Source organism: Manis javanica, chromosome 6 (genome assembly GCF_040802235.1).
Source record: "Manis javanica isolate MJ-LG chromosome 6, MJ_LKY, whole genome shotgun sequence".
NCBI classification, from domain to species: Eukaryota; Metazoa; Chordata; class Mammalia; order Pholidota; family Manidae; genus Manis; species Manis javanica.
Genome location: NC_133161.1, coordinates 57,227,464 through 57,250,653, shown reverse-complemented (window position 1 = coordinate 57,250,653; position 23,190 = coordinate 57,227,464). Strand labels below are relative to the sequence as shown.

Here is a 23,190-nt window from a genome sequence, read left to right as displayed (position 1 = left end):
TAAAACCACACACATATTATTTGATCATTTTTGAGGAATACTTATTCCTTCCTCAGTGTCTTTATTAAACTCTCAATAGTTGTGAACATTTTTTGATGCATCTGAGTTGGCAATTTATATCAAAATTAAAATTTTTTTCCTTAACTCATAAATTGTACTTATGGTGCTTTTTCATGGAGATAATCATATAACAATGCAAAATGAATACTCAAGAATGTTTATAAAAGCAAACCTTTGGGCCAGATTGTAGTCTTACTAATGAGCTGGTTAAATTAGGGTATATTAGACAAGAAGAAATAGTTAAGAAGTGTACTGTCTGGGTTGGAAATTTAGTTCCACTGCTTGTTAATTGTGTGACATTAAGCAAGTTACTAACCTTCCTATGATTCTGTTCCCATCTTTAAAAACAGACATAATAATTGAAAGCACCTATTTCATAAAGTTGTTGCAAGGGTTAAAGAAGTTAATGTGTGTAAAACTTATAAAGCTTAGAATAGTACCTGGTACATGGTAGGTGCTGTGTAAATATTAGCTGTCATTTTGCAGCCACTAGTAAATTACTGATGTGTAAGTCACCAGATTCTGCCCCATTAAAAATAGGTGATGGGACCCCTATTATTATCATGGTAGTTGTCCATGTCACACTCCTGTTTTAAATAGATAATAGGATAGTATGTGTAGAATAGCATGCTATTAAGTAAGATTGTGGATGTAAGTATAGAAGTATAGGGTAGATTATTGTAAGAGTGAGCTTTAAAGTCAGAAAAATCTCAAGGTTTTTTTCTGATTGAAGTTTGTGGTGAAGATATGGTTGAAGTTTAATGGTGTTCATTTAATTGCTTGAATATTTAAAATATTTAATATTCCCTCTATGTTACTATGGTAAATAGTTCCTTGGTCAACTTCCTTGTATGTAATTTTTATCTATATTTTCTAGATATTTTTCCCTAGAATACATCTCCAGAAGTAAAAGATGACACACTCAGTATGTGGACATTTTAAAAGTATTTAATGAATATTGTTAAATTGCTGTTTGGGGAGATTCTACCAAATTTTGATTCAACCACTTACTACAGATATTTTATTTAAAAAAGATATTTGCCAGTTTGATGGGTAAAAATAGTAGTGCCAAAAGTCTGTTTGGTCTTTTGAAAATGTGACTTGTGAATTTGACGATATGTTTTTGACAATTTGCATTTCTTTGTTTGTGAATTGCCCACTTTTGTCTTGACTGAGGCCTGTGGATTGCATGCAACAAACTCAAATAATGTACTGCAGTAAAGGGAAATTTTGTATTAGAATACCAGAGCGGGCCTCATGTCCTTGAAGGTGTGCAAGAAGTTAAGATCAAAGCTGGGGATCTATCCCTTTCTTCTTCTCATTCCTTACACTACTAGGCTGCTTTCTTCTGCTTTCAGTTTCTTTGGCATTTAATTAACTTTCTTTAATGACTTTTAATTAAAACTTATGGAAGAGTTTACCTTTCATGTAAATTTGCTTTTTTCATGTATGGTTTATACAGTTGATTTTTATGTTTAGAAAATCCTTTCACATTTTGATATATGTTAAAAAATGATTGAAGAGGACAATGTAAGTGATACAAGCAAACTATTTAACACTTCGTGAAGTGGACAGTGTCCTTTTGGAGAACTGCAAAAGGGGCCAAAGGCAGGAAGCTTTTAGGATAAAGAACAAGGAAGAGAAAAACAGAAAAGATGTGATTGGCTGGGGCCACAAAGTCAACCTTGTTTGGGTGAGAAGGCCCAGAGTTGGCTTGGTGTTTGGGGATTCGCTGACTGGGTATGTACTGTTTTTCTGATCAAGTGGAGCATTTACAGGGACACAAAAGTTATCCAAGTTTTTGTTTTGGTGATATGGCACCCTGGACAGAAGCAGCTCCATCTGGGATGAAATATAAATATATGTTATATATAGAGAGAGAGAGAAAAAAAAAAAAGAATATATATGTCAGTTTTATTGAAGTATGACTGACAATTAAAATTGTAAGATATTTAAGGTGCATGTCATGATGATTTGGGGTGTGTGTGTGTGTATATTTGGAAAGGATTTCCCCCATCTAGTTAATGAACACATCCATGACCTGTTATTTGTGTGTGTGTGTGTGTGTGTATGTATGAGAACATTTAAGTTCTCCTCTCTTAGCAAATTTAATTGTACTGTATATAACAAAACATGCACAAATATGCAACATAGTATAATCAAATATAGTCACCAAGTTATACATTAGATTCTCATTTTGATTGTCCTTGTAACATACATATAATGCATGTATTGCATTTGTGTATATAATGTATATGTTATGTATATATACATGTGCATAATATATAGCATGGTTTAGACATGTGTATGTTTTATTATAATGCAGTTTCTTTTTTTCCTCTTGAAAATGAAAATTTCACACTTGGCTGTTATTTGCAAAGTGGAGATAAAGACCAAGCTTAGTACTCACTTTTTAAAAGAAGTTTTGCCTGCTCCCCTTCCTACTCCGAGCATTTTTCATTTCATTTTTTTCTCACAGAAGAGAAATGTGAGTTGGTTGTGACACTGATTCAAGAAAATTCATATATAGCCTGAAAGTAATCCTGTGGATTCTTCCTTTCTTTCCTTTAAAAAATGAAAGTTTTTGTTAGGAAAACTTAAAAACCAGAGAAAAAAACCAGAGTGAGTAATTTCCATACACCCCATTAACAGTCAATAATTGCCAGAATTTTGCCACATGGTTTCTTTTTTTATATTTTCAATTTATTTTGAGAATTTAGTTCTTTTGAATAGCTCCATTTTCTTTTCAGCAGATCATTCTGCCTTCAGGTATGCTTTTTTTTTTTTTTTTTAAGGACTTCTAAGAGCAGTTTTAGGTTCATAGCAACATTGAGAGGAAAGTACTGAGATTCCCCTCTTTCCCCTACCCCTCCATATGTAGAGGCTTCCCATTATTAGCAGAGTGACTAGAGTGGAGCATTTATTATAACTGATGAACCTCCGTTGACACCTAATCACCCACAGTCTGTAGTTGATGCTACTGTTTGCTTTTGGTGCACGTGCTGTGGATTCCCACAACTATAATTACATGCATCCATCATTATGGCAAATGCAGAGCATTTTCACCACCCTAGTCATCTGTGCTGCCCCACTGTTTTTTAAAATATTAGTTCTTCAGTAACTTAATAATAACCTCATGAGTCTTAGGTTTCTAACCAAGAAGACTTAGTTTCTTTCATGGAACCCTGCTCCATTATTTTGTATGCCATGTCATTTTGAAATCAACCAAGAGATTTTAATAATAATTTATCCAGCCTGATATATTCTGGATAGTGAATATTTTATAGGCCTTCTCATTTAAAATTTTTTAATTTTATTCAGTATTTCACACAATCACAGATTCTGAGTTTGAAGAGATGAGGCTAACTAGCTATCATAGGTGAAATAGAAAGCTTTGATTTGAACCACTTACAGTATCTGAAAATAAATTTAAATCATCAAAGAAGCACTGATTTAGAATCAGAAAAAAAAGTTATCATGGTTAGTATGCATTCTTTGTAGAAACGTTAGAAAATATAGGCAGTTTTGAAGGTGGAAGAGTAAATATACCTACTAGCTAAAATTACCTACTCGGAAATAATCAACATTTATATTTTGGCATATTACCTTCTGCCTTTTTATATTTAATAAATATAAAAAATAATAAGGTACAAACTTATTGCACACTCTTTATAGACATTTCTGTGTCACAAGGTGTACTCTGGTGACCTACTGCAGACAGGGTGTAAGTCCTAGAATCAGCAGTGTTCCTGACCAGGTCTAGTCAAAGTCACCCTTAAAAATTTTAAATCATGAGCACCTTTGTAAGTTTAAAATCCAGTAATTACCTAACCTTGATTTCTTTGCATTTGGGGTGTAGCCTCCCTACCATGCTCTCCCCGGGAGTGTGGGCGAAAGTCGTGGTTCAGCAGTGGGGCAAAGGAAGAGATTGTCATCTCATTTGTCACTTACAGCTAAATTTGAGGAATTAAATTTTGGTAAAATGTGGCTTCAGATTATGAGTATTTAATTTATGCAGTTGCTTTGTTTTGTCTAATGACTGTAACTTAACACTATTGGCATATATCCAGGGGTGATAATCAAAATATTTAACCTCAGAAATTCTGATCAAGGCTCCCTGTATGCCACTGTTTTTGAGGCAGGGTCAGGGAAATCATGCTTAGGCAAGTTGGGAGTATCATCCTTAGAGGACCATTATTCAGCCTACCCCAGTGTTCATATTTATTTTTAAGACCTATTTTTTTAAAGACCTCTAGTTGGGGTCATTTAAAAAAGAAAACAAAATCTCTTCTTTGATCAAATAGTGTAAAGTGCCTCAGATGTTCCAGACTGTTTATCGATAAACTAAATAAATGTATACAGCTTTTACTTTCTCTTTCTTCTCTTTTCCTTCCTTTCCAGATCCTGGGTGTTTGGCTGACCTACAGATACAGGAACCAGAAAGATCCTCGTGCTAATCCTAGTGCATTCCTTTGATGAGAAAACAAGGAAAATCTTTCATATTCTGACCTTGTTCACTTTCTTTCCCTTTTGAGTTGAGCTAATTTGCTTGTTTAAGGAAGCAGTATCTGAAACAGTACATTATTGACAGTGGAATTATAAATTTTTTACTCTCCTATGTTTCTCTAAATGTTTTTCTTTTCCCATTGCTAAAAAAGGAAAAAAAAAAACTTGTGGTCACCTCTACACCTCAGTGGTACCTGTAACCTACTGTATTCACAGTGTCTGGCACTGTCCACTGTGGCCTTTCTTATTAGCATTTTTACCTGCAGAAAAACTTTGTATGGCCCTATTGTGTAGATCATATTGTGAATCTAAATACATATTTCACTGGAATAATCAACTGTATGTAGCACTGTGCTGTGTAGATATTTCCTACTGGAAAAAAAAGTTGAAGTTTATTAAAGCCAGGAAGTATGAAATCCTGTTATGTTCAATAAGGGAAAAAATACAAATTCCCAACTTTTTTGTCTTTTTAGGGAAGATGTATTGTGGTGAAAACTGTTAACATAAAAGTGATAATTTAGTTCTAGTAGTCTTTTATTATTGCACTAATGTATTCTATTCTAGAAGTAGCTGTGTCTTTAGGACAGTGTGGCTTAGTATTTGATTTTTACAGGTAAGTGCAAAAGAGAAATGGTCTTATGAATGTCCTAATGTCTAATATTTGCCTTCAGCCTTCAAAATGGAATGAGTCTGAGAAATTAGAAAGTATATCTATATAATCTTGACATTCTTTTATAATAATTTGAAGTCCTGAAGCCTACATTTTTAAATAAGTTACTCTTAATGCATTGGCCCACTTAGCAAAAAGTTATCTATCTTACAAATTGTTACTTTTTCATGAAATTTCTCAGTATGGTAAGAGCAACTTGTCAAATACAAGCATATTTCAATGCTATCTCCCATAATTTGAAATTGAGAGTATTGTGGTTCTGTATATTATGTTAAAAATTAAAGGATGGAAACCTTTCTGTGTGTATGAATGTTTGAATTAAAAGAAAGTAATGGAGGAATTGACAAATGAATTAAGTGCAGTGGAATTCTTTTATTTTTGCTTTGGGTTTTCTTGGACAGACCACGGGCTGAACATTGTTATTTCAGTGGATAATCCAGCCACGAAAATGAACTTCCAGTGCTCATGTCCCACAATTCTTTCTTGAAAGGTTTCAATGTTTAATATTTTCTCCTTAGAATTGTTTTGGGAAAGAAAAGTCATTCATATTTATTTGGGAAAGAATGTAAGTTCTTTCCTGTTACCAAAAATCACTGATTTCTTGTCTTGCATTCTATGTAGTGTATGTTATTTTATTGGTAATTGTTTTGATGGGCTTTACCCAAGAAAGAAGGGTAAGTTGTTGATGTACAGAATTTTAGAGCATTTCCTGGGTGTGTCAATTCTGTGACTGGAAGACTGGCCAATCTTTCAAGAAAACTGAATCGTGCAATTCCCAGAATGTTGTAGGGGGGGAAAAAGAATTTCCCCTTCACTCCTCTGATTTATTGGCTGAGACCTCATGTAATAAAAGACAGATTAACAAGAGAAAAACAAGTTTATTTATGGGTATACCTCATGTATCCATAAGAGATACCCAGAAAAACCAAGTAGCTCCCTGACATGACCTAAGCCAACATTATAAATACTCTCTCCAGCTAAATGCCAAAGAAAGAAAGATGTGTGTGTGGAGGGTAGGGGACTGCGCTTGGAGGAAGAGCACAATGAACATGAGTAGGTCTGTTACGCAGATTTAATTAAGTAAGCACCTTCCACATTGATGAGTTTCTTATGATTTACAGTCATCCTTCTCTTCCGAATACAGAGAAGGAGATATCCTGGCACCTTGGAGGGTAAACTAATGCTCTTTCCAGAACTTGTCCTGTGTCTGCTGTTTCTTGAAAATAATCAGCTCAAAATCATCTACATCCTGTAGAGGCATATTCTGGGGTGGCATGTTCTGCTATCCTTCAATGTCACCCTTGTGCTCTGCACAACACTAACCATGTTCCCACTTGAACCATAAGATGGGATTGTAAGTGACATGCAAAGGAAGTGAGATTTTTGAACCTCTGTCATCTTTATGGCATTTAGTATTTTCCCTGTTTTGTTTCATTTTCAAGTTCCCATAAGGTTCTGGAATCCCCTAATAAAATGCCTTTCTTGGTATAAATGGCTCTGTGTGGAAAGGGCTGTTCCACAGAGAACCAGCAATTGTCTTGGTTTGTGCTCTAATTGCAGTGGCCTTACTTGGTTAACCCATTTACAAATCAGGGCCTAGGAATCTGATTAGGGTTCCTACCTTAGGGTTACTAACTGTAGGATTATAGGAATGAGTAATAACTGATGACTGGCCATGTGAGAAATAATAACATTTTCAAGTACCAAGAACACCCTTATCAGATTAATCTGGGTTTTCTGTACCCCCAGGCAGATTTTTTTTTTTAAATATGCTGAAAGTTTATTTTTACAAAAACAATTGCATCACTTCCTAGAAACAGAAGTACATGTCTTTTCAACCACTGGTTTTTCTTTTTAAAAAGGATGGCGAGGAATACATAAATACAGTGATGAAATGAAAAAGTACAGCCAATGGAATTTTACTGGCACAACCTAAAATTTAGGATCACATTAACAATATGTACAATCCCGGGCAGATTTTAAGGTAGGTAATCCACGCTCTTCTAGGAGGTGTCCTGTGATCCTATCTCTGGGTACACAGATAACAGCTCCCATTCCAGTACAATATGTATAACACATACTAGAAAGGCATCTGAATGGATCTATTCTGAGTCCCAGTTGGCTGGTGAGTCTGGGGAAGTCAGGCTGATGCCAGGCTTACAGGGAAGCCGCTGTCCAAGTCACAGAAATGTTGCCACAAATGAGCATCAAAAGAGGGTGAGCTTCAGATCAGAGTCTGTCCTCCAATTACAACAAATGATTGGGTTGCAAACCCAAGATCCAGAGCTTCTTTCTTCTCAATTTAGCATTCATTTAAAAAAGAAACTATACTACTATGAATAATTTCTCTTATTCCCTGTTGACATATTCCACTTAAAGGAATGTTTCTTAGAACATTTGCCTAGTCAGCCTTGAACAGTTTTGCAAGTCCACCTTAAACGTGAAATTTTTAGTTACTATAATGCTAATAAAAAGGAAAAATTAGGCTTTTATTTCTAAATAAAAGGCTTTAATTTCTAAAATCTGAGCTCATGTGACGTAAAATCATCTCAGATACTCTGTTACCTAAGCAGCAAGGAGTTTGGTATGAAAACCAGTTCTGCGTGTTCTACCTCAGTGGTATGCTTCTGAATGGTACCTTTCAGAGGGAGAAGAAACAGGAAGTATGGCTTTTAGTTCTTAGTTTCCTTAAGCTAAAAACCTCCTCCTACAATTTTTCTCAATAACCCATTTAAGTTTATTCATCTTTTTGAAAATACACTGAGTAGATACATGAAGCTATTCCACTCTTTGATAGTACTGAAAAAATTAGAATTTCCTTTTACATAGTATTTCATAAGAGAAAATACTTTCAGGCATTGCGAATGTATAAATATGATCATTCATTTGTCAGCTGTTTTACTGAGCTTACTATAAAGTTAAAGACTAAGTTTTCCAGGTTTCTGGATAAGCAATGGGATTTGTGTAAAGTTGTTCTGTACTTTGTGTGTGGGGGGCTAGCATTTTTTTTTGCACCAGGCTCTGTATGCCAAATATAGTTACAATAAGTGTTGTTGGTGAATGTTTTCTCAACAATTTTAAGGGAACAACCCATAATGCTCTTCATCCCACACGTCCACTGCACCGCAGAGAGAGCGAGAAAAGAACAGAGCCCTTCATGTTGAAGTTTTTCTTGAACGTCAAGGTTACAAACGGGCAATTGTAGTCACTGAAATACCTCTTGAGACAGTGGGAAAGGGGAAAATCAGATTCTCCTGCCATGTGCCAGGCTACTTCTCATGTATTTTCATCAGGAAAATCAGCGTGTGGAATTCACTTTCAAATGAGGGCTTGAAGGAGTTGCCTGGAGTTAAAATAATATGTCAAAAGAATGGAGTCTGACACTCAAAGGACGATACTGCCTCTCTTAATTTCGAGAGTTTGCATTTTGCAGTTTATGGGATCACAATTTCACAAAACGCTTTTAATAGATTATGCTGACTTGACTTAGACTTAGAAGTCTGCCTTTCTCATGAGACCCTTGAAGAGGGTTCTGTTCTTGCATTAGAGTTTTTTTCTGTTCTCTCCCGGCTCTCAGTGTCACCCAGCAATTGCTAAATAGAAGGATCTCAGAAACTATTTAGGATTACTGAATGCATAAAATAAAAAAACAAGCAGAGCTGGATGTTTATACATGATCATTTGAAGAAATCTGCAGTTCAAAAACAGGTAAAGTGGTGTCATCACGCCTGTAGATCATCGACATAAATGATTTTTACAGACAATTGATGTTACCAACTTTTTAAAAAGTTAGTTCTTTTTTCTCCCTAAGCCGTGGGGCCTCAGATTGAACTGATAAATAAAAATCGTGATAAAATATACATAACATTTATTATCTTAACCATTTTAACTGTATAATTCACTGGCATTAAGTACATTCACATGTTGCACAACTATCACCAACATCCTTTTCCAGAAGTTTTTTGTCTTCCCAAGCTGAAACTCTGTGCCTGTTAAACAACCTCCCCATTCCCCTCTCCCTTTAGCTCCTGGCAACCACCATTCATTCTACTTTGTGGTTCTATGAATGTCTCACCTAGGTAACACATAAGTGGAGACCTACAGTACTTGTCCTTTTGTGAACTTAACATAATGTCCTCAAGGTTTATCCATGTTCTAGCCTATGTCAGAATAGCCTTCCTTTCAGAGGCTGAGTTATATCCCATTGTATGTACATACCACATTTTGTTTATCCATTTATCCATTAATGAATATTTGTGTTGCTTCCACCTCCAGGATATTGTGAATAATGCTGATGTGAAAATGGGTGTGAAAATACCTTTTCCCTGCTTTCAGGTGTTTTGGGTAAATACAAGTGGAATTAATGGATCGTATGGCAGTTCTGTATTTAATTTTTGAGGAACAGTCTTACTTTGTTGCAAAGTGGCTACACCATTTTCCATTCCCTGTATGTTACCAACATTTTTTTTCAGCTGTTTGAAATAATCTCTAGTCTTACAGCATTCTTCCTCTTCTCTGTAGTTAGAGAAATAGTCAATAGTTTTCAGTTAAAATTTTTAAACACGCAAGACAGGTGGTGAGACAATAATAATTTAATAATTTAATAGAACAGCATTGCTAATATTTCCATGAACTTAAAAACAGCAGTGTTTGTATATTCACTTCTCTTACCTGTGATGTATATTTCCTGTAGTTGAGTTATAGTGTAGAAATACTTAAACTTTTTCACTTACTCTTTTGGTTTCTCCATAATATTCATTACTTCTATAGATGAAAGCATAGTGTACTTTGTATTAATAAAGTATGTAACCATTATATTTGAAGATTTTTTTTGGTATGTTAAATAATGTTGCCATTGGCATTTTCACAAATCTCTAATTCTCTTGAATGATTTCCTGATTTGAATGAGGACAAATTCTCAGAAGTAGAGACTACTGGATCAAAGTCAAATTTTCTTTTTATGACTATTGTTCTGTGTTTAACACTTTCCTAAGGCAGATTCATTTTCTTTGCAACCTTGACATTTGACTTCCCAGAGAATTATTTGTATTATTAAAACTATGTGTATACAAGGCAATAGTACTTTTTATTCTTGTTAACACCGAAGAGCTTCTAAATGGAATATTTTATTTTTAAGCAAATGTAGGTTACTAACTTATGATAAGGGAGCCAGTCCTTCTGGTGATATTTTTGCTGAGGATTTGTATGTCATTAAATCAGTATATGCTCAGAACCTATTAGTACATTGGTCTTTAATAGTATGGTGAGAAAACAACTTAAACTGTATTTTCTGCCCTGGATAAGTTACTGTCAGAGTATCTACTCAGGAAAAGATCTATTAAAAAAAAAGTTACTTGAGACAAGCAATAGGTAATATGCAAAGCACTGACTCTTACTGTGGGACAGACCACCACAGCCATTCAGGGGCCAAAGAACTCAGTGGGGGCTGAGTAATAAAGGAATTCCATATGATAGTGGATGTGAGAGTAAATATGTGATGAAATGAATACAGTTTAATTATTGTCAGGCAGAATATAGTTAAAAGTAACTAAGGTTGCTCTTTTATCTGATGCCAAGCCCTCTCAACTTTTCCAGAGATAAGTATCGACCTCTGATCTCCCTATACGCTTGCTATCACTGCCCTTTGCTCTTCTCCCGGCTGGTCAGTTTGGTGAAGAAGGTGAAAACAGTTCCACTGTATTTATTCCAGTCCAGTATGCTAAACCCTTGAGAGGCCGAGTGTGTTAGAAAGCTAATTGTTGGGATTTCTTCAGGGTGTGCTCATGGGTACAGATGTTCTGTGACTTTTTCATGAAATTACTCTTCTGAAGGATAAAGCTTCCAGCCAGAGGCTTTCTTTGAGAGGGTTCATTTGAGCAAAATCTAACTAAAATTGCATTACTAAATTAAAGTGTGAACACAGGAGTTTCTGGCCAGGCTGGGCCTGATTTTCTTCAGATGCCTTTCTATGAATTCTTTCACATGAAAGCATTTTCTGTTTGATAACTTCTGTGGTTTTAGCTCATGTCTACTGTTAGTCACCCAGTGAGAAACTCTAGGGAAGTAAGATGACTTGGTCTTTGTCTGCATTGCTCAAATTACATTTGTCTTGTCCTATGTTTTGTGTGTCCAAAAGTCATACCTGGTGAATGAACCAAACAGCTTTTCTGTGAAAGATGAAGTTGGGGGAAAAATTAACAGTTTGAACACCTGAAAAGGATTTATTTTTTTAAAAATCATGGCTCATGATGGTAGTATACAAAATTGTTTTCATACATGTATACTTGAAACCAAATAAAAAAAAACAGCTTTTGTAACATTAAACCATAATCTAATGAGTGTGTCCACCAGTGTTACTGCGTGGTCCAAAGTCTTCTAAAATCTCTGCTTCCAAGTCTCAAGGCCTAACAGGAAGAAGAGCTTGCAGAGTTGTGTTTTTATTTTTCTCTACAATTCAGTCTTCAGCAACTTGAGAGCTTTCTTCATGTTATCGAGCACTAATAGGAGAAAAAGTTGCAAGAGTCAAGACATCGCCAGAAATTATGTTAATAGACTAAACTCCCAAACTTTGGTACTCTATTAATTGTTTAATGGGCTGCTATTTTATCATAGGATGAATAGTTGACAATGTTACTGCAAATTTTTTTTCTAAAAGTATGTGAAATGGCTTTCATTGCAATCCAGTTTTCTTCCAATATCCATTAAATGCCTTTTGACAGAGCATTGTGATTTTACCTGTGCAGGATACCTGCCTTTAAGGTGTCCAACATCTCATTAAGATAATGCTATTGTCTTGAGAACAGCCCATCTTTGGAATGTGCTTCCCTGGTCCTCCCAGCACCCATTGGAGCATTGCTAATGGACCATTGAATATTCTTCCCTGCTGCCCAGACACAGCCTTAACTTCTTCTCAGTGTGATGTTCTAGGTCAGTGCTGCCCAGTACAAATTTCTATGATAATGAAAAATACTCAGTCTATGCACTGAGTACTCAAAATGTGGTGAGTGTGTCTGAAGAATATGAATTTTAAATTTGCATTTTCATTTAATAGTAAACAGTTACATGTGGCTAATGGCTAACATATTGGGCAGTACATTTCTAGGCAGACCCTAGTCTTTGAGCAGAATTGGTTCTTAGGACAAAACCCAGTTTTCTTCCCAGAAGGACTAATTAGCTGTCAGTACTAGGTACAGTTTCCCATTGAGGTTCTTCACCTGCCTTTTTTTTTTTCTTTTCCATTTTATGGCAACCCCAGGGAGAATGAGAACCTTGGCAATTGTTTGGAACCATCTTCCCTGCTGATCTTTAAAACTGAACTTGAATTCAGCTTCGGCGAGCTGGACTACATTATTTCACTTTTGTTGTTTGGAAAAAAGTACTTAACAAAGGTTGCTGCTATTATTTGTGCAGTAGTGCAATTACTATTTCATTCGGTTCTGTGGTAGAAGGAGTTGTATGTTTGGGGAACCGGGAATGCAGGTAATATGGTCACAGAATCCTCCCAGAGGAAAAGATACCTAATCTAACTAATTTTAATGGAGATGAAAAACTATCAAAGTGAATGTGATTTGCCTGAGGACAAAAGGCTATTTAGGATCCAACTGATTTCCCTGGTGTCACTGAGAGGAACTTTCTCCCCTTCTCCATGCAGACTCTACTCCAGCTGGATGGCAGCAGAGGTGTCCAAATGAGGGAACACTTACATAGAGGTATATCCGAAGGTTCATAGGCATAGAGACGATTTGAATATCTTCCAGTGATGTCAGCTCTAACTGTCAGGGATGGGTCTATAAGGAAAAAACAGGGAATGGAGTGCTGTGTTTCCAAGTAAGCTTTACTGCATGATGAAGCCCGCGTATTTATCCATGTCCTGCTGCCTCGAGTTCTACTCTGTCCACTCTGTGACCCAGGCTCTGGCCATCAGTACCCAAAGCAGGGCAGAAGCGCTCAGCAGCTGGGCACTGCTATGGTGGGGAAGCCCGTGAGCCCTGTCGTCTATAGCAACCTAAAAACGGGGTAATATGTACGTCTGGGGTGGTGGTTTTATTTTTGGTCAAAACCTTGGCATTCTCTACTAAAGAATTACTTTATAAACTTTTGAAATGATTATGTTGTCATTGAAATATGTTGCGGAAAGCAACATAGATCATTAGAAACCATACCCAGGGCTAGTTTTCAAAACCAAGGTTTTTTTGTTTGTTTTTAATAAAGTAAGCCCTAAGGGCAGCAAAGGCCAAATACACATCTTTTCTACTTTACTGTTAATGAACCACATTTTAAAAATAGAAATTTAGGAGTCGTCCCTTTCATATGCATACATTCCTTTCAATTTAAATACGTTTTTTTCATGTTCTATGTTTAACTTGAAGCTATTAAGGAGAAAAAAGGAATAAAAGGTACTTTAAAAATAAGGTATATCCAAAAGGGAAGTACTGGAATTCACAGAGATCTAGACACCTTGCCTTGAGCGACGTGACCGAAGGAGCGCTGTCAGCACACGGGAATCACCTGGACCGCTTTAGCAATCCTGCTGCCGGGCGTCCCACCCTTCCGAGATTCTGATCTAATTGGTTCGGGGTGTGGCCTGGGTAGCTTGATGGTTTAAATCTTCCAGGTGACTGATGTGCAGCCCACGTGGAGAACTACTGAACTGGGAGAGCAAGCTACCTCGGAGTTGGTTTTTAGACTGAAGGACTCAAAGGTGAGTTGAAATGGCCTCAGACAGGAAAACTGTGAAAAGGATTCCTGCTCAAGGTGTGCCTGGATGACCTGTAAAGTCCCGAAGTAAGGGTTCTCGATTTTCTAAACCCTCACAAAGCCAAATCTATAAAATCAGCTCTAGTTCAGCTGTCCTCCTTTTCCCCCTTGTTTCTCTCGCCTCTTTTATACATTTAGTGTGAATTTGGGTGAGCTGCGAAGGTGGGCCCCTTGATGAGGGTGAGCTCTGCCATGGGGTGGGTTTACTTATCTATTGTCTTTCAGTCAGTATGACTTTGATCCAAGCTGAACTTAATTGATTTGTTCATTCAACAAATATTTATTGCAAACCTACTGCAGGGGTCATACTGAAAATATGATGGTGAGCAGAAACAGACACAGTCCCTGACACAAGGAGCTCTAGTCCTGTGGGGGAAAATATTTATTAAACAGTCACCCAACAACTGCAAAATTATAACTGAGGAAAGTGTGACTATTGAGAGAAACATGGTGCCCCAAGAGCACATAGCAGGGATTTGGCCAGGTCTGTGAATGACAGTGAGGATGGAGGAGTTAGCGAGGTGGCATGGAGGTACAGAGGGAGAAGCAGGAAATGTTTTCCAGCAGCAGAACCACATGAGAAAAGTACCAGTGGTGGGATGGATTTTTTTTCCAGCCTACATTCTTAACTTCACTAAAAATAATTATCAAAAGTGTCAAAAAGAAAAAAAAAGCCAACATACAGACATTTGCCTGATGAAACTAAGTGTTTACAGACCTGATGTATTCTGGAAAATCATCAACACATTCAAATAGTTCACAGGTTACTTCTTAATCATATGTATTTGGGGCAAATGATAAAATTTCAACAGCAGATGAGGGAAAATAAAGTGGAAACAGGTAGGAGCTTGCATTTTATAATGAAAGTATGCTGTGAAACTTAAACATTATACCCCTTGCTGGAGCTCAGTAGTGACCTTGGCCATGGTGGAGCAGCAGATGAGGGTAGGTAGGACAGAGGATGAGATATGGTAGCATTTGTGTGATTTTCAGACATTGTTATCATTGTTACTTCTACTTACCAACAAACATAATCCTGGGAACATACTGGCCATCAGGAGAAAGGTGTTTGTCAGTTGTTTCATACTAAGGTTAAAAAAAAATAAAGCAGCTTTTAGTTTGTTTATCCTTCAATTATTTTCGAATTTGTTAATACAAAAATGTGTCCATTACTAGGCTAGGCATCTTAAGATATTTTAAGGCACATCTCTTCCACAGTTTATAATCTAGATGGGGGATCAAGTTACATCTAAATAAGCAGAATGTAATGAGTAGGGAGCTGAATGAATATGATAAAGAGCAAAAATGTTCAGGGAGGGAGAACTCAGAAGGAGTTAACAGTGTTTGGGGAAGGTATCTTGGATGAAGTAGGAGGAAAAAGATGAATGAAAAAAGCAGAAGTCATTTTTGGAGAAATTACAGAAACAGGATGATCTTGAGCACCCATCTATCCATTTATCACTTTATTTAGAATTGTCTTTATTTAGAAATATAAACACTTACCTACAAGGAATACATAGTCTATTGGGAGATACAAGTAGGAAAATGGATATGGAGGAGTCAGGGATTGAAATGATGGAGGATATGCATGGACAGAGGATGCCCAGAGCAAGACATTTAACCTTGTATGCAAACTCCACTAGAATTTTCTGAAGAGAGTAAGGAGGAATTTAAAAAAATGAATGGGAGTCAGTTACATGGAAAAGCAGGTCATTCCAGGCAGGGGGAGAGATTGTGCAAAGGCAGAAAACTTTTTGGTATCAAGTGTTTGGGGAAGACTAACGGACAGCAATATATGAGGCAGTAGCCAGAAAAGATACTAGAGCTGCTTTAGGGCCAGCTCATGAGTGGCCTTGCACACACCATGCCACTATGTTTGCATTTGTTCATAGACAGATAACTACAGGAGGGATAGGAGAGAGATACCATTATTCCAGTTTAGTTTTTAAAGTGATTACCCTGTTGGCCATGTGGGATTAGACAAGATTTATCTTGTGGGCAGGGAGCTCAGTGAAGTGAAAAATCCTTATACTAAATTAGCGGACCTCAGTTTACGGGGAAGTAATCAACAGTGAGAATTGAAATTAGCGCTTCTTGACTGCTGGAGGTGAGTAAAATAACACAGTAAAATAGGGAATGGAGAAAAGAGCTACTTGAAAATTCTGGACCAAGTTGATAAATTCAGTTGAGTTTAAGCTAATTATGAGAGATACATGGACCATGGTTGTACACACAAGTTGGAAGTTGTTACACATTTATGTAAGATGTGGGAATTATCAGTGTGTGGGCATTGATTAAAGGCAGATGTAGATGAACTTGTCCATAAAGAATATAAAATATAAAAAAAAAAGTAGGTCAAGGAGAGATTCACCACATCACTGACATTAAGGGGTAGAAAGAGGAAAATGAGTTTGTGGAAGAAGGTAAGAACTAGTGGCGGGGATGCTCTTTGAAGCCAGTGTGTCAACCTGTGAAGAGGCTGAGAGAAAGCGGGGTGGGGCAGAGGACATCTGGTTGGGTATAGTAGTTCTTTCAGTTGTTTGCTTCCTTTTGGAAGAAAAGTGGAACCTATTTTGTGTACTGAGTAAACAGGGCTTGTACACAGAAAGCTTGAAGATCAGGAGAGGTGGTGATGGCAAAGTAAAGTGAGAATGCATGAGACTAAAGTCATTTGTTACTAAATAAAAGTATTAATTACTAAATAAAAACACAGACCTGCAAGATAGATTATTAACAAAATAAAATACCTTCTTTCTCTCTGATCTATGAGATGAAGTATTTGGAACAGATCTCAGTTATGCAGCATGATTAAGATGTATAGGACAAAAGAATCATCCTTTTCAAATAATGAGCCATGGAGAAAGAAAGGTCAGTGATGATGAAAAGTAAACTTACAACTAGATTGAGGAGGACAAACTGCTCAGATAATTTCTGGACTTCTTTACTTTCAGCAAATACTTTCTTTAAAGCTATAATATAAAGAAAAATCATTAAGCATTCATCTCATCACCAGTTAAAACCATTGTTCTCTGTTACATTTTAAGTCGAACATTTTTTTTTTTTTGATACAGTGTTTAACTTTGCCCCTTTGGCAGATGAGTAGGGAAGTAACGTCTGGGCCATAGACTACCACTGCTTCTTGCCTTTCACTCACTCATTCATTCATCCATTTGTTTTTTCATCTCATATTTACACAGTGTCTACTATGTGGTTGGCACTGTTTTATGCACAGGGGACACAGCAATGGAAAAACAAGTAATGTGCTTTCATCATAGAGCTCAAATACTTGTTTGGAGACAGCCAATAAATAAGTAAATAATATGTAAGAATTTTGCAGTGGAGATAGATACTCTTGAGAAAAATGAAGCAAAGCAAGAGATTTAAGAGCTCTAGAGTGGTCAGGGTAGACTTCCCAGAGGAGGTGACATTGATGAGAGAGTGATCCATCCTAAAACTTGGGGTTTCTCACCCAGAGTGGGCCACAAGAGCAAACAGCCCTGAGGCAGAAATGAGCTGAGCTGTTTGAGGAAAAGCACAAAGGCCAGGCTGAATGGATAGGAGAGAAAAGAAGGGGGCTGTGGTGAGAAGGGAAAGAGCCAGGGGCCCAATTATGCTCAGCCTTGTAGGTCGTGTCAGGAATTTGGATTTAACTATCTCTGATGAGAAGCTACTTGAGCACATAAGTTACAGAATCTGATACTATGTTTTACAGCCTCACTCTGGCTACTGTATGGAGAACTGACTGTGGTGTGGCCAGTTAGGTGGCTGTATGACTGAATCACAGTACTCCAGACAAGAAGCAATCTTGGTCTGGACCTGGCAGTAGCAATGGGGCAATAGGAAATTGCTGGATTTGGGCAAGACCTACATAAAATATGGGGCACAGTTCAAAATGAATGTATCAGGCCCCTTGTTCTGAAATAGTTATGAATTTTAAGACAGCAATGATAGAGCTTTGAACCAAGCATAGGCATTTCCAAGAACTGGGCCCTGTGCACTGGCATGGATAGCATGCTGACGAGGCTGGTGCTGGCTTCTGGAGATACTTTGAAGTTAAAACAGTGCTGTTTGCTGGTGTATTAGATGCAGAACATAAGAGAAAGCAAGAAGAGTGAATCCTAGAACTTGTTTTTTCAAAATGTACAGCAACGGTTAAAACTAAACATGGAAATATTTGAGATTACTTTAAAACTTTTGTACTGCATAAAATATTCTTTTTTTTTAATGTAATGGTGCTAAGGATGTAAAGATGAGTGATCTGAACCCTGGCTCTCAAGCTACAGCCTATAAAGGAAATCATATTTAGAAGAATAAATTACCTTGACTGTGTGGGCATTCATCCAAGTGGTGGATAATCATCAGGGGTTTATTGCTTTAAGAGACAAAGAGAGATTGGATAACTTTTCATGAGTCGTATTTCACATAGCTCACTATAGGGGACCATCACTAGATGGTGCTCTTGAGAGCCATGAGATAATTCTGCATAGTGCTCATCTTTACCTGGTCTTGGATTTGTATAAGGCTTCTTCATATGTCTGAGTCCAGATGAGCTGATCGCCCCAACCTAGAACAAAATGAACCACTCCATGTGAAGCTATTCATAGTTACTAGAGCTAGTTCAGACCAAAGCTGTTGAAAAGCAAGGTGAAGACTAGGGTACATAGATACTCGACATTAAGGAAGCAGAAAAATCTCTACAGAAAGTAGAAATAATGACAAACGTTGACAACTTTAGAAGGAACACATACAAAACTGTGTTCAGCACATGAGTCTTAGCTTCCCGATTAAAAAGCATTGGGAGGCAAGGCGAGGCCGTCGCCTACCTCGGGAGAGGGTCTGAGGCAGCTTGGGCTGAGAGTCCTTCGTGTCCTTCTTCACTCCTGGTTTGACTGTGGTGTCCTTGGCCAGAGTGTAGGAGAGGGCCACAAGGAGCAAGAAGGCTGACGCTGAGATCTTCTCCATGGCAGATCTAATGTGGAAAACAAACACACAAAAAGAGAATAATATAAAAGGGAAGTAGCAGTCTTCCAGACTCTCAGACTGCATCACGACCATGGGGTTCAAAGGAACTGAGTCTTGGCTGAGGTGAAACCATGGGACTGGAGTGAAAAACTACCTTCCACAGAATTTTCTTAAGGATATATAGTGTGACTATCACATTTATGTGTATATATATGTATCTACAGAGATCCATATAGATAAAAATATACTGACAGATTGCTATAGAAATGCACACCATAAAATTAGATACAGGTATAGATACATTTCAAGAAAATAAATAGATGTGCATATTCTTATAGCTAAAGAAATTTACATTTCCTCTTTTACTTTCTCTTTTGCCACCCCCCATGCATCATTTTATAGATGAAGAATCTGAAATTCAGAGGGATGAGAGTTAATAAGATGGGTGCAGAACCAAGGTTTCTGGAACTTTGCCATTTTGCAGTGTTGGCTCACATTTTTCCACCCTGAAACGATCACTCTAAACATACAAACATCTTTAGCCTTCAGTTAAAATGGGGCCATTTTCAGTGAAGAATAAGATCTAAGTAGAGTGATCTGTTATTTAATTTAAAACCTGTCAACTTTGTCACTTAACTGAAAATGTGCACCTGTGTATCTTGCTAGTGTAACATTACTCAAACTCCATTAGTTCTGAATCAACTAAAATAGGTCAATACAAGTTCCTTCTACTGAGATGGTTCTTTGACTCTTTCTCTGGGTCTGAGAGGTAGTGTTGTAGGCATGTGCTTCAGTGCACAAAAATATTCTATGTGACTTCTAACACAGAGGAACCACCCCCATAAATGCCTCTTTGTTAACTTTTTTCTTTTCAATATTCCATGATTAATTCTTACGGAAAGTTATAGCAATGTGAAGCAGGTGCCTATGCACAGGAGCATGAATGGCGAGATAAGATCTGTGAGTGCATGAGCAAGCTTACAGAGTGAGTGTACTAGCAAATTACTGTGTTTATCCAGGGACCATGGCATGCAAAGCTGGAAACGTGGGATTCTAGTAAACCCAAAGACTGAAATTGTTTAAAAAGAAATACCTAACTGTAATACTGGTGTAGGTTTTGAATGAAATCAAACTCTGCAAGGAAAGCAGGATAGGCTATCAATGCTCCGTATTTTTAAGGAGGAAAGTGTTTCACATTCAGATAGTTTGGGTGGGAACCTTTGCTGATTTTAAAGCTTTACTCAATTACCAAATCCAGATGATGCCTTGTGGTAAACTGATCAGTTATTATCCAAGTCATAGCATGTAGCCACAAAAGAGCTTACTCGAAAAAGATGTAAAAAGTAAGGATACACGTTGTTCATATCTACACCAGTAGAGATGTGGAAATGCAAATAACAATTTTTGTATCCTAGTGTTCTGCTGAAATAACTCAAACGTATCACAAGCCAACAATTCCTAGCCTCTTAGTACAAAGACTGCCTTTTAACGTGAAAAGGAAAAACTTTTATGTGAGAGTAATTGTACTTTTTGAATGATTTGATTAAAAAACATATCATGGCAAATAACTACTCTGCATTTATCAGCAAATATTTGATTTTGCATTTTATTTATAGCAATACATCTATGTATATTAGAAAAACTAAAATAGTAAACTTGTAGTGAAGTACTTTTGGCTATTTAGTCCATCCATAGCTCTTGTGCAAATGGCTGTGAGGAACCCTGCTGATAACTCTGCAGCTCACAGGTTGGAACTATTAATGTATTACATGCGTTTTATGGCAGGATGGCTCAGTGAAGCCTAATAGAACTCCTGCTGTACCAACAGACTATTGTGTGCTGACTTGCTGAGATTCACTCTAATGACTTTTCATAATATGAATAGGCTCTGCTCTGCAAACTTAGTAAACCACCTCAAAACAGAATGCTAACCACAAAGGATATTGATTATTTGAACACAGGCACACATGCCCTCTCTCTCTAAAATGAAACCAGCATTTTTTACTGGTCACTATATTTCTGTCTTCTTATCTTTAGTGAGGAATGAACTTGCAGGAAGTTTCAGTGTTCGTGTTCATAAACGCTTCAGGAAAGCAACCAGATCTCCTATTGCCTATCCTGTGAATTTAAAGATTAAAAATGCAACAAAAGCATCTTTACACCAGACAGAAAAGAGGGCTTGTGAATGTACTAGCAAACAATTTTTTTTGCAATAATATTCTGCAATTATATTCTGAATTGAAATTCCTAGCAGGCCATTTGCGCTGAGGTTTCCCCATCCTGTGGGCCTCTGCTTCTAGCCAGAGATGCAGAGCATTCAGTAGTGACCAGTGCACAACGACAGAAAAGCCCAGACCATGTCCCAGGCTTGAAAAGTCCTGGAGATCACCTGCTCTCAAACCTCTTATCCCCCGAGGGAGAAAGAATTACCTTGAACCAGCTCAGGAGGGTTGCACTCAGCCAGCTCTGGCGAAAGAAAGATCCCAGTAAGCCTTTGGTAGAAACTCCATGTTCCCTCTCCAAATCGCATTTCATTGCCCTGGGAACCTACCTGCACTTAATTGCCTGTTGATTGCCTGCAACGTTACACAATGACCAGAAGCCAAAGCTCACTCTAGCAAGGGCCCTTCCAACACTATTGTCAGGAGCCTTACCTGGATTTCCCCACCCACTTGTATGTGTGAGCCAGCCAGCCAGCCTCAATGCGGTCCAAGCTTCCTAGTGTGTTAGCTCAGCCAAGCCTCTATTTATGTACCTGAACACACCTCAATCCCACCCACTAGTCCCGTATTTACATGTTGCAAACTCAGAAAGGAAGTTTCTTTTTCCAAAATGACTGTCTTCTCTGGGCTAAAGACTATCTTGTTTCAAAAAATATCATATAGCGTTTTCTTTTCGGTAGGCATGTTTTTAACTGTGAAACTATATTAAGAGATTTGGAAAGATGGGCAGAATGCCAAATCCAGGTAAGCTTTAAATGAAGACATTTGATTTGTCTGAAGGCTGATTTGTCTTTATGTGATTGGATGGCGTGTGTGGTGTGTAGATTTTTTTCTTCCCCTTGGTCAGATTGCCTTTATTTAGTAGAAAACACACAAGAGATGATTCACAAGTTTAACCTCTACAATCACATAATATCTGCTATCCTTCAAATTAGTTTCAATGACACACTTCCCACTTCCTGGCAAACAAAATATTCATTCACTATGGGTATGTAAAAACTGCAAAGCAAGCTTTAATATGATATTGCAAAACTGAGGAAGTTGTTGGAAAAAGATACCTAATGCTATGAGTTTCTATTAATTACATTATAGTTGAATATATGCAGCAGCTTGCCTCCAGAGATTTCAAAAGTATTTCATAGCTATTCTTTCATGTAATGGCAAACTTTCCTGTGAGACATGCAGGAAGACATTTAATCCACCTTTCAGACCTAGAAATTAAGGTCTGCAACTACTTTTTTTCATTCAAGATTATGCAATTATTCTCTAAAGACTTGAAGACTGAACTCAGATTTTCTGTAAAACATTTCAATCCTGAGTTTTGTTCACACAGCTATATGCAAAAAGCACAGAATGGATACATCTTTAATAGCAAAAAATTAATGGCACACAAACTCTATAAAAATAACGTTTTGAGATCATAATATTCCAAAATATTTTCAAGTATATATAATTTTTTTATAGAATTAAAATTTCCATGAGCAAAATAGTGATTCCCAAAACACTGAATCTTGTTTCAATTCTAAATGAGTTTACAGTGATAATTTCTTTAGAGATTTGAAAACAATGATTTGGGCTAGACTTCTTAAACTTTGGGCTTTTGTTGTTGACATGTTTTTTTTTTTTATTGAAGTGTAGTTGACAGGGCTTTTATACAGACCCTTAATCTATTTAGCCTTTAGAATATTTCCCCCCTCATTTTGCAGGTGGAGAAACAAAGATGTTAGAAAGCTAATGACTCTGAATGTCCCACGACTAGTTTACAGTATCACAGGGACCAAACCCCAAGTGACCTCTTATCCCTTACCTGCTGAGAGTGAAAAGTGGACAAGATTTGGGATCACAAGATTCCTGTCTGAGTCCTGCACCCTGGCATTTGCTCACTGGGCAGTCAGAGACATCATTTAACATCTCTTAAACTTCAGTTTCCCTATCTAAAAAATAGGGATACTATCACCATCCATGACTGTTTTGCAAATTAAAAGGGATTTTAACGAATGAAGAAATGTAAAA

General features: G+C 37.2%; 2 protein-coding genes across 6 annotated transcripts in view; one reads left to right on the top strand and one right to left on the bottom strand.

Moving 5' to 3' along the window:
• TSPAN13 (tetraspanin 13) overlaps window positions 1–5,532 on the top strand; it is a 29,759-nt gene extending 24,227 nt beyond the window's left edge. For both annotated transcript variants that reach the window (XM_017664934.3, XM_073238742.1), the window contains exon 6: window positions 4,462–5,532. In XM_017664934.3, the coding sequence (XP_017520423.1) occupies window positions 4,462–4,536 (75 nt within the window). In that variant the 3' untranslated portion in view covers window positions 4,537–5,532. The remainder of the gene's footprint in view (window positions 1–4,461) is intronic.
• Window positions 5,533–11,430: 5,898 nt separating this feature from the next.
• AGR2 (anterior gradient 2, protein disulphide isomerase family member) lies at window positions 11,431–21,706 on the bottom strand. 4 transcript variants are annotated; one of them, XM_017664931.3, is made up of 9 exons: window positions 21,507–21,606; window positions 21,386–21,421; window positions 18,817–18,962; window positions 18,494–18,557; window positions 18,313–18,365; window positions 16,889–16,962; window positions 15,016–15,079; window positions 12,940–13,023; window positions 11,431–11,733 (listed from the first exon to the last, which is right to left on the bottom strand). In XM_017664931.3, the coding sequence occupies exons 3-9, from the start codon at window positions 18,953–18,955 to the stop codon at window positions 11,684–11,686; spliced, it is 528 nt and encodes a 175-aa protein (XP_017520420.1). In that variant the 5' UTR covers window positions 18,956–18,962; window positions 21,386–21,421; window positions 21,507–21,606; the 3' UTR covers window positions 11,431–11,683. The 4 variants fall into 4 exon arrangements, with proteins under 4 accessions (XP_017520420.1, XP_017520419.1, XP_017520421.1 ...); XM_017664930.3 differs by lacking the exons at window positions 21,386–21,421; window positions 21,507–21,606 and adding an exon at window positions 21,610–21,706; XM_017664932.3 differs by lacking the exon at window positions 21,386–21,421 and having other exon boundaries at window positions 21,507–21,598.
• Between the last annotated feature and the right edge of the window lie 1,484 nt (window positions 21,707–23,190).